The sequence below is a fragment of the Rhinichthys klamathensis genome, unplaced genomic scaffold, assembly GCF_029890125.1.
Source record: "Rhinichthys klamathensis goyatoka isolate OS25496 unplaced genomic scaffold, OSU_Roscu_1.1 h1tg000098l_1, whole genome shotgun sequence".
NCBI classification, from domain to species: Eukaryota; Metazoa; Chordata; class Actinopteri; order Cypriniformes; family Leuciscidae; genus Rhinichthys; species Rhinichthys klamathensis.
In genome coordinates this window covers 4,379,900-4,391,568 of record NW_026606637.1, presented here as the reverse complement: position 1 = coordinate 4,391,568, position 11,669 = coordinate 4,379,900, and the positions used below count along the sequence as shown (strand labels likewise).

Below are 11,669 nucleotides of genomic sequence, written 5' to 3'. Positions count from 1 at the left end.
TCTTTTAACAGACACAATCTGCATACATTCAATTCCATTTACGTTTTCTTTTAAATAAATTATTCCTTATTTCATATGATGATCAACCTTTAAACGTGTAGCAAATCCCAAGATATTTACTCTCCTATGTATCTCCTTTATACACGACATGATTGTCTAACATTGGACAAGTATGTAAAAGCCAAAATATTTTTTTTCCAAACCTTCACTAATGTTAAAACCAATCAACTAAAGTTATACAAAGTTTCAAGCGTCCGTTTAAAATTCTAAAGCAGACATTAAAAAAATCATTTAATAACTGAAAATAATTTAACTGGGTCAAAGAGTTTGTATTCAACCGCTTATGTATTCAAATTTGCCATAGTATGTACAAATGTATGTTTGTATGTATGAAAACAAACATTTACACAATAAAAGCCAGAAAACACTGTCCATTAGCTGCTACACTTCATTGTGAGGGGCATGATATAGCTAAAACAACCAACACATACATGTGAAAAATTGGTGGTGGTGGTGGGGGATAACTTATTTTCTTCTTTTCTTGGCTGGAGTGTCTGTTGGTGCTGAGACAGACGTCCTTTCCGCACCAAGACACAATTGGCACCCATGTTCTTCGTGAATCTCAGGTGAGGGCCGCACTTTACGGCCTGCCAGCCTTCCTCTGACAATAAGAGCGAGTAAAAAAGTGGACAGCGGGAGTGTAGTCTACCCTGAAACAGCTGGTATAAACAGGTAACTTTGTCGTACACGTGAAGGGGGGTTGACCTCTCTGTTTCCTCCCATCCTTCAAGCCCCGGGAAGAGCGTTTTTCTTATTTATCCCCCCAAAGTTCCTGAAACCCTGTGAAAGATGATGTTCACAGGCTCTTTGTGTTGATGTGTGTTTTGTAATGCTTTGTGAGGTGGTCGCTCCGCATGAAACGTTTCTGACACTTATTGCACTCAAAACGTTTGTCTCCTGAAAACAGACAAAAAAATAATAATAATGAAGAGAATTTACACAGTGAAGCAACACATTTGTGCATGTGTACATTTGGAGGTTGCATACCCGTGTGTGTCCTGGCGTGTCGCTGGAGCTCGTCACTGCGTGTGAATCGTTTTCCACAGAAGACCCAGCTGCACACAAAGGGTCTCTCTCCCGTGTGCAGTCGGACATGCGCCCGCAGCAGGGACGTCTTTCGAAAGGTCTTTTCACAGCCTGCTATGTGGCAGATGTGTTTTCTTTTCCCCACCTCTCCTGGCCTGTTGCAAATAAAAACCAAATATAAGCTGCCACAATGAGTGTTTCCTTTCATAAAAGCAGCCATTCATTATAACATGGTAATCAGAAGTGCGCCATTGAGATATTCGATCGTCGTGAAATCTGATCTGAAATCCTACATGGAACGGAACCAAAAACAGTTTCCAGCTGAACCAGCTTCATTGTTTGAATTTAAGCAGATTTACTATCTGGGCTCAGATTTCATTAGGAAAGCAATCTAGGTTTGGGCGATAAATCAATATGGATGTTTATCTGAAAAAATAAATCCATGATATTAATAATAAACATTAATTTTCAATATTTAGCTTACATCTAGATTATCAGGTGTGCGTCCCTATAAAGTCTGCATGCAAGTCTGAATATTCTGCTTGTCTTTGTGTGAATGAATGCCGCAGTTCTGTCTAATACAGTGTTTCTCAAACTTTTTCTGCCATTCCCCACTTTGAAGGTAGGGAAGGGTTCGTGCCCCACCTGTCCTCATGCAATCGCCCCAACAAAATGTTAATAAACTAGGCTTTAAGTTAAAATGTATTTTATTAACATGAAATTTTAAAAACATGAACATGACAGTAGATAAAAATAATAATGCAATTGTGTTTGTATTTTGCCTCTGATAATATCAAATTCCGAAACGGAAAAAATAAAAGTGTGGACTAGTTGTGCTTTGCTTTACTATTTTGTCCCTTCGCAAACTGCATGCAAAAAGAACAAACAAAATTGAAAAAAATAAAATAATAATATCTCAGAGTTTTTCCTGGTTCAAAACGAGGCAGAGGTGGTAAAATCCTAATGTACGTATTTTAGGTATATTTTATAATAATAATTGTATTTTTCGAAGACTATCATATAGGCTACTGTGTTTCCCACAGTATTTTGCGTGTGGTGTGGACCTCTGCAGCCCTAGGGGGGTCCGGGGGCATGCTCTCCCGGAAGAAAAGTTAGTACGTTTTAAAGATAAATTCATAAATCTGGTGCACTTTGAAAGTTCAACATTAAGTGATTAACTAATTTAGTGTCTGCAATGAGCCTGTCTTGTAGTAGGCTACACATATTTTCTGAGCCAGAGACGGAGAGCACTCACCGCTTGACATCACAACTATTCAGTGTTTTCAACCACATAATGTTTATTTTAGGTTTCAGACATTTAAATTCACATAAGTACTAAAAAAGCAATACATTTAGAGTTTGTCAAATACACACTTTCTATGGAAGCGGCAATAATAATTATTTACATTATAATTAGACGACACGTATTATTCATATCAAATACGCATCGTGTAAGTAACTTTCAAGTTTACTCTATGCTTCTCCCAGTTCACCGGCCACTTACTTTCATGTATTTCGGGAGAAGTGGATAAATTGACGTGTTAAATCCAACAGATCCGATTCTCTAAAATCTGGCATAAACTAACGCCCATCGCGTATAGCTCAACTAAGGTGTTTAAACAACAAAACGCATGCTCATATTTGACAATCGGAATATCAGATATTTCCTGCTATAGCCAACAAATTTGTGAAATAAAAGCAGATAATCAGTCATTGATTCAGCGCTATTGTGGCTGCAGTGTGACAAGCAATGACGCGTCACCATGGAAACCATAAAGGGATACGATCTAAATAACGGGCGCCTCTAAAAACTTTTAAACTTACGTGTGAAAAGGTTAAGTAAGGCTTACATTGAAATGTGTCGTTGTTTTGTTTTGAGTTTATGCTCAATAAATAGAGGAATTAATAGAGATGGGCACAAAAATTACCACATTTTCTCCCGTTTGTCGTGCCCCACTTGTCATGTTTCCATTCCCCACCAGTGGGGCGCGCCCCACACTTTGAGAAACGCTGGTCTAATACAAACACTTACGCAACAATAATTATTTGTTACCATTTTAAGCAAGAGTTCTGTTGTGTAGTGCCTTATTTGACTAAAAATGCTTGTAAATTAATTGTTATATTTTAATTTGATTACATTTTAAGATAGATTATGAATTCATTCCATATTTGATGATAATTATGTAAGTCATAAAATAATGAATCCAGAAAACAAGAGAAAAATTTATTTCAAATAAATTATAAGGAAGCTTACTCTGTGGAGGTTATGTTTACTAGGACTGGATATTGATACAAATTTCACCAATCGATTTTGATTAACAAGATTCAATTTGATATCGATTAATTTTGGATATATATCAGGTACAGTACAAGGCAAATTTTCTCATGGAAAAAAATTCTAAAAACTCATGCTGTAAACTATACAGGAGTCAGTTGGTACTACATTACTACAATATTGAAGGTTAAAATGAACTGATTTGTATACAAACAATTCATATACACACAAGGAAGTTTTTATAATAATAAAGTTATGATAATTACATAATTATGTTTCCACTCCAATTCGTTCCTTGAAATATAAACATTTAAATGGTGGCTGTCATAAAAACTTGACGGATTTATTCAACGAAAAAAAAAAATGAATATGCAATAGTGCATATATTTAGGAAAACATTTTTTGTTATTTATTATTTGAATTTGTAATAAAATGGACAGAATTTGAAATCCAAAACTTTGTTTCAAATCAAAAGTAACAAAGCTTATTGCGATTGATTGGATTGCGGAATTTCACACGGATTTTTAAATGCCTTTGTAAATAAAAGGTTTGCTACCTCTTTTCTGCGTCTTTGCAGTTTGGACAGGTGCAGGCCATACGCCGTTTTTTCTCTCCTGGCTGACTCTGCAGTTCCAGTGCGAGTGTCTGCGTTTGCTCCATCTGCATGGTCTGTGTTTGTGTCTGCACACCGCTCAACTGCAGACCTGCGCCTGGAACCGTCTGCACTGTGAGATGCTGCTGGCCTGAAAGACACAAACGCATCAATCAAAATGCAGCTCATATTAACATCACTCACAATGTCTTTGCGAGAGTCAAGTAACACAAATCAATAATAATTAAACACAGCCTTTTGCATCTGTTTGTCAAAACGCAGCACTCACTCACCCCCAGCGTTGGTGATTGTTACAGGAACACCCTGCACCTGGACACCATTAATATTGATGGTCTGAACAGCCTGAGCAGCAGAAGCTAACTGGGCTGCATTCAGGGTTATCAGACCCCCCCCAGCCGGGGCAATTTTATGCAGAGTCCTTTCTTTCCTTGACCCTGTTTGAGCCTTTTTAGTGACCATCGCAGATGTGAGGGTGCTGGTGGGTGTTGTTGGCGTGGACACAGTGGTCTCCTGTAGCTGTACAGCCTGCCATTCACCTGAGGCTGTTTTAATCAGCACCTGGCACAGCAGAGCACATGCATTAGATAATTCATTATTTATTTAGATTTTTTGCAAATGGACATGTAATGAACATATTAGATTCACTGCCCTTGTCAATTGTGTTGATTATTAACTCTAAAGAGATTTGAGGTCGACCGATTGATCGGTTTTGCCGATTAATTGGCACCGATAACCAATTATCGGAAAATATGCTACAAATAGTTTTTCCGGGTTGCGTCCATTGCTGAAGCGGCTGAGAAGGGTGCGTTTTCATTAAACAGTACGAGAGCGGCCTCTAGAGTTGAAATAAAAAACATCATGATGCCTTGAGGTATTTGTTTTGACACGTAAAACAGCGCTGCACAGAGCAGTACACTTCAGATGCGGATTAAAAACAGACTACACTACACTCCATGTTTTCATATCATTATAAAGTAATTCATTTGTTGACTAGATGCTGCATTAGTGGAGAACAGCAGTATGTCGAGGCTGAGAGGACGCCAACATTACTAGTACCTAAAGCGGTTAAAACAATGCAAACCCCCCCCCCCAACACACACAAAAAACACGCAAACCTGACCAAAATGTTTAATGTCATGATTATTACCATCTATTTGCATTAGTTTATATTCAGCTGGTTGCTTTTATGCCTTCTTTGTGCAGCGAAGTTGCATATTTAGAGCTAGAGTCATGAAAAACGACACAAACATGTAAACAAAATAGAAACGTTTTCGATTTCAGTTTTTTTTTTTCAGCATCACTGTAATACATGTTTAGTTATTTTTATTAGATAATCATTCTAAAATAGAAGCAAATAAAATGGGCTTTCGCACCAAAGGAACCTTTTCATAGTTCCTAGAACTATTGGTGAAAGTACCCGGATGTCGCGTGTTCGCACCGCAGGAACTAAGAGTGATTTTAGTTCTAGGAACTCTTTTAGAGGAACTAATTTAGCTCCTACTTCAGAGTAGGGTCTAAACCAGCGCTATAGGAACTATCAGTGACGTTAGTGATCGCGGATTGGCTGAACGCACGCAAAACAACAGCACCCGCCATTTAAAAAATGCTATGTAAACACAGATTATAGCCTCTATACTCCAGAAACTAACTCTATGAACATGGAAAACAGTGATAGATGGGCATCTTAACCTTTAAGCTAAGGAGAAAATCCAACACAACTTTGAGGAGACCAAGCCAAACATGACTATGTGTTTCTGCTCAGCTAGCAACACTGGACATCAACCACACGGCATACGCTAATAACTTTTCATTTACTGTCTACTTTCTATGTATAACAGTTCTATCTAATAAAGTATTAGACATGACTATTAGACAGATCGTAAACTAATGAACAAGGAGAATGTGAGCACTGTTTGTTTGCTCAGGCAAACTAAAGGTCAAAATAAATGTCCGCTGCGCCATCAAAATAAAAGTCACAACAACGAGCGTGGCTTACGTCACTTCAGAGTTCCTACTGGCGGTGCAAAAGCAACAGGAAAACGTTCCTAGGGGAACCATTAGTTCTCGGGGAACCACCCTGGTGGGTAGTTCCTATAACTAAGTTCCTAGAACTATCCGGTGCGAAAGCCCCTAAAGTGTGCGAGTAAATATATACGTCTAATTTCAATGCTATGGTGTTTGTGTAGATATTTAAAGATGGCCATCTTTAAGCATGACTGCTTAGATTTATATGAAATGGTAACACTTTACAATAAGAGTCCATTTGTAATATTAATTAAGGTTAGTAAAAGAATTGTTCATTGGTAATTTCAACATTTACTAAAACATTTACAACATTTTACTGACTAAAACATTATTTTTATATTTAAAAAGTACAGTACATTTTTATGGTTCGGTACTGTTGTAATAAGGTTCAGCACTATTTTATGTGTTATGTTTGTTTTCATTCAATATCCAATGAAGAAAAAACAATCAGTTGATTAGTCGGTTATCGGCCAGCTTGAGATAATAAAACAAGGTGTTTTGACGTACCTGTGTGGATTCTGGGGGGGACACCTGCACAGTGGGCGTGACTGTCTGTCTCTGTGGTACAGGAGGAAGTGTGGCAGAGGCGGCCTGTACCACTTTTAGAGCCTGCGAAGGGATCTGGACGACCTGCTGATCGGATTTCTGCTGAACCAACTGCACCTGCTGCACCATAGCAGGCTGACTCCCCCCTGGACTCTGCACGATCAGGAGATTATTTCCTGCCTGTTACAGGAAGACATTATTAGAAAAAACAGACGCAATCAACAAAAACAGTTGTATAAAACAGCCTAATTAAAGGTCATATTTCACTCAACGTTTCTTGCATTGTGACATTATTGACGAATATTTTCTGCCAAATTCTGGACTTTTTTAATGACCATTTTAATACCATTATTCTCATTACATTTTCATGATTGTAATAAGGGTTATTAAACTATTAACAATATTTGTCATAAAGCTGAAATAAAATAAAATATAAATATTGGAGGAAAAAGAAAATCTAAATTAAAAAGAGAAATACTGCCTTGGCATCTACCTGAAACAATTTTAAGTTGAAGCACTAAAATTATTAGCTTAAAAGAAATACAAACTAAAACTGAAATAACAATTAATTATCTCTACATAGTAATATTTTTAAAAAATGGCAAAACATCAAAATTACTAACATAAATGACCCCCCCCCCCCCCCCCCAAAAAAAAAATAGTAAAAATTTTGTAGTAGATAAATAACACAAAATATCAGCTTTTTAAATGTAATTATTGTTAAAAATTAATGATTAATAATTATCCGAGATTAATACAAACAATTTTATTTAAAATCAGTATAAAAACATTAACAACAAATATGGTGTAAATATACTTTATAACTTCAAATATTCTTTTTTGCATTTACTGTAATGTAAAGAATAAAATCTTTGCATTATGATAGTGATAATTACATGGGTCCAAGTACAATGTCAAAATCTTAAAAATAGCATATTTATTTTAACATAATTTCTCAATAGGTTTTAATTGTGAAATAGGACAGCTTATGCAACAACAAAACAACTGGTTTTTGATAAGAATGACTGAAAAGGACAGATAATGATTTTCCCTTAACACACATGCCAGCAGAGAACAGCGTAAACAAACAAGGTCATTTTAATGTATGAATCTGTCAAACGACATCCAGGAAACCAGCAATTCACAAATTTACACTATTATGAGCTAAAAGCACTCAAGGATTTTTAAAAGCCAAAGCAGAATGATAGAAACGCGCATACTTGTATAATGTTGTCGGCTGTGGTCTCTATTAGCAGCGCTTCAACCTGCTCGGCTACAGGTGGAGGTGAGGCCGGTTGATGGGCAGGGGGGGGCGGGGCTATAGCCACCTGTCTCTTCCTTCCCCTCTTGCCCTTCACTGGAGCAGCAGCAGTCTCTGTTACAATATGCGCTCCTCCCACATCACCAGTAGTAACGTTAAGAGGGAGCGTGAGTCCACTAGGGAGTCGTACAACGTTAGAATTTACATTGGCATTATTCTGCCGCCGCTTTTGGGAGGACGGCTTGATCGCCACCGTCTTATGATGGGATACCGGTGCTGGGGCCAGAGGAGGCGGGGCCGGTGTGGCAGCCTGAACTGTGACAGGTGAGGTGAAAATGGCCTGGTTGGTTCCGGGGATGATCTGGATCTGTCCTCCCTGAGGCATCATTTGAATGGTCTGAGACCCCTGGAACTGAGGGATCACTTGGTACTGGATGTTGGCATTGGATGTGCCTGCTGGACGTGAAGGGCTCTGAATAGTGAAGACAATGGGACTGGCCCCTGACGAACCAAGTCCCGCAGGCAGCTGGATGACATTTCCTTTCGCTGAGAGGAAGCCAAGGTTTTTGGGTGGAGCCGGAGCAATAGGGGCGGGCTTGATGGGGTGCAGACGGCGCGTGGTTGGCTGAGATTGTGGTGTGCTAACTGGTGCCTGGGCGGCAGGAGGCCCGATCTTACTGCAGGTAGCCGCCAGAAGTGCCAGTGGGGAAGGCTGTGAATCCTGCACGTGAGCGTGTCAATACACAATCAATACAAAATACCAGAAGCAAATTATTAGTATACAAGCATGGAAAAAAAAAGAAGAACAATATTTCATTATGTGTGGAGAAAGAGACAAAAAGACATTAAACTGCCACAGCTATGTAAGAAAACTGTCAATACAAATACAAAATGAATACAGTTTAGCAGTAATTATACCAAAAAACTTGACTGTGGAATGCAGCACCGACCAATCAGAATGAAGTATTCCGAGTAATAATAATAATAATAGAGTCGGGTTTAAAAATAGATTTTTAAAGATAACTTATAAACCTTTAAAGACAGCCCTACTGTGAGCTACGAGGTTGTTTATTTCAACTTATTCTTAAAATAATCATGTTTAACAGCGGAATTCGTGGCGAAAAACTACATTACCCAAGACGCTTGACAGAAAATTACACCTATCAGAGTCACCACAATGAAAACATGCCAAACAATCTCTTTATACAAAAGAGCGGAGCCCCACTCTCATTATACAATCGAGTCGGCCTCCCTACACTCTGAAAATACTTAAATATTTGTAATAACTTTAAATATATTTAAAACAGAAATCTATTTTTCATTTGGTACATTTCAAATGTTATTATGCTAACATGCACTTATAACTTTCCTAAAGCAGATAAAAAATTGCCGACACCATTTGCACCTTTCTTAGGACCAGGACCAATAAACAATCATAACTTCAAAAACTAAAGCTGCATTTTATCTAATGAATAACCTCTAATTCATGAGTGAATACACACACATTTAAAAGATTTGCCTGTCATACTGAAGATGCCTTGAGAGCCGAAACATTCGTGTCTCCCATGAGATCAATAAAAATTGTAAATTCTTTTGTTTTGGTTTTATGGAGTGTGAATCAATATTCAGGTTTTGATGAAAGCGTTGACTATTACCATGTTATTGCTACATTTACCCCGTTTTTATTCATTAATATAATAGAATTATTTAAAGTTAAACATTAACTGCCGCAAAAACCAATATGATGCCTGAAAAAAAAAAACTCAATATTTATGAGATTTTATTTGAATATGTCATAATGTGAAATATATAAAACTTATAATATGAGAATTACCAGTATTGGTAATTTAATTTAAGTATTTCAAATGATTGATTTAGATTTAATTGAAAACATGAAGATAATAAGTCTTCTCCATTTTAAAAAAAAATTAATAAAAATGAACATCAGTGCATCTCTAAAAAAAAGGTGTAAAAATATCACTTCAAGGGACCTTACTTGAGAAGCGGTGGTGGAGGGCTGAAGATATTCACTGGGGCTGACTGCGACAGTGGTGGCCATACTGTCCTTTTGATCTGGAAGGAGGAGGTGAATATTTATGCAAGGGAAAAAAAACAACTCTCCAAATGTGACTTTCATTTGAGAATGAAATAAGGTAGCAGGACTTATTTGTGTATTCTGTGCTTAGACTTTGCATGTACTTATTTTTTAAGCACCACAGTTTGTGATCACTGTTTGCATAGAGAACAGGAAATACTGAAATCGAATAAACGGATTGTTCAAAATAAACAAAACATGGATGGCATGCACTTTCAGTTATGAATTATGACTGTACCAAAGGAGGCGTTACCTGCTGTAATCTAAACCCTGGAGAGGAGCGATTCAGAGGGTTAGGGTTTAAAACCCAATCCACTTATAGCACTCAGTGGCACTTTACACCATACAATGTTCTCAATCCTGGTCCTGAAGTGCTGGGCTGCTCCAGAACCAGAACTGAGATCCACTGCTCTGCTATATATACATATTTGGTAAACAACCAGCACTGTCTCGTCATTGACGACGCATGTACAAATAACTCATATCGCAACCCAAATAAACACTTGATGTTATGATGCTTTCTAACTGGCTGTCAGAGCTAGCAAAATGAACTAGTTATACACTTTATTTGAAGTCGTTACATTTCATAGTAAGTCGAAAGGAATTACACCACAGTGATCTTTCTGCCATCAAATTCAACATTTTTGCAACTTTACTACATGAAAAACTTGCTCTCACAACAAGCTAATCAGGCTGAAAATCATGACAGACACGCTGATAACCAAAGAGAGCGTATTAACAGTAAAATTCGTGGTTGGAGGTAAGAAATTTTAGTTTTTTTAAGCCTATATGAATGTAAAATAGTTTGATTAAAGCTTCAGGATGAAGCCAGCGGCTAACGCTAACAGGCTAGCTGCTAAACGTCTGATGTCTGCAAGTGCTTGAGCTATTATGATTGAGTGCTTTAAAGTATTTCGTTATATCATGTTTTAATCAGCCGTCCACACGTTTACGTCTTTCTACGACCATGCAGTGCGCTATGAAAGAGTTATTCTGTCTGCGGGCAGACAGACTCAAGAGTGCGCTGATGGAGGAGGAAACTGCTTGCTTAGCATGCTAATGTGCTAACTAGCCAGATAAACTCTTCGCTGCGGAAAAGAACCGTGTTTCCGGAAGTGTCCATTTGGCAGAATCGCCGTGCTACGTGTGATTTTTAAAACTCGTGTGTGCAAGCTACGACATAAAATATATATCGGTTCATTCGCTCAATAGAATGTTTATGAAAGTAACATAGTAATATAAACACCAACGTTATAATTCCTACCCACCGCTCATGACGACATTCACTCTCCGTGAAGCCTTGAAGAGCCCACACGAGATACCGCCCCACCAGCGCCCTCTGGCCAATCTGGTTACTTGTCAATCAGCGAGAGCTAGCGGTTCTGACCACTCAGAGTACAGTATTTGTCTGATTGACGTTTGTTCCGGCCAATGGTATATGGTAGTATTTCTATGACAGTTGAAGGATATATATCTGGCCAATAGGTTGTCGAGTTTTCAGGAGGAGGGCGGGAGTTGTGAAGACGTCAAAATAATAAGCCGAACCAATAATACACCGGGCTGAGTTTCACTGACGTTTAGCTCGCCCAGTTAGAAATGGAAACAGCATATCAATCAAAAGTAATTGACAACAATTTCGATCGATCAACCTGCGTGGACTGTGGGTGCTCCATCAGAATATGGTTGTTGTCTTCTGAAACGAGTTACGCAACCTACAGGTGATGGACGGTGCATCTCAATAATGCAACCCAGCTGCTTTGTCAACAAC

The 11,669-nt window shown here is 38.1% G+C and overlaps 1 protein-coding gene across 2 annotated transcripts; it reads right to left on the bottom strand.

Moving 5' to 3' along the window:
• Positions 1-527: 527 nt before the first annotated feature.
• On the bottom strand, positions 528-11,269 carry sp2 (sp2 transcription factor). 2 transcript variants are annotated; one of them, XM_056252735.1, is made up of 8 exons: positions 11,170-11,269; positions 9,803-9,879; positions 7,766-8,527; positions 6,507-6,725; positions 4,247-4,532; positions 3,918-4,104; positions 1,048-1,241; positions 528-957 (listed from the first exon to the last, which is right to left on the bottom strand). In XM_056252735.1, exons 1-8 carry the CDS (start codon positions 11,174-11,176, stop codon positions 857-859), a joined length of 1,833 nt encoding a protein of 610 aa, XP_056108710.1. In that variant the 5' UTR covers positions 11,177-11,269; the 3' UTR covers positions 528-856. The 2 variants fall into 2 exon arrangements, with proteins under 2 accessions (XP_056108710.1, XP_056108711.1); XM_056252736.1 differs by lacking the exon at positions 11,170-11,269 and adding an exon at positions 10,155-10,306.
• Positions 11,270-11,669: the final 400 nt, after the last annotated feature.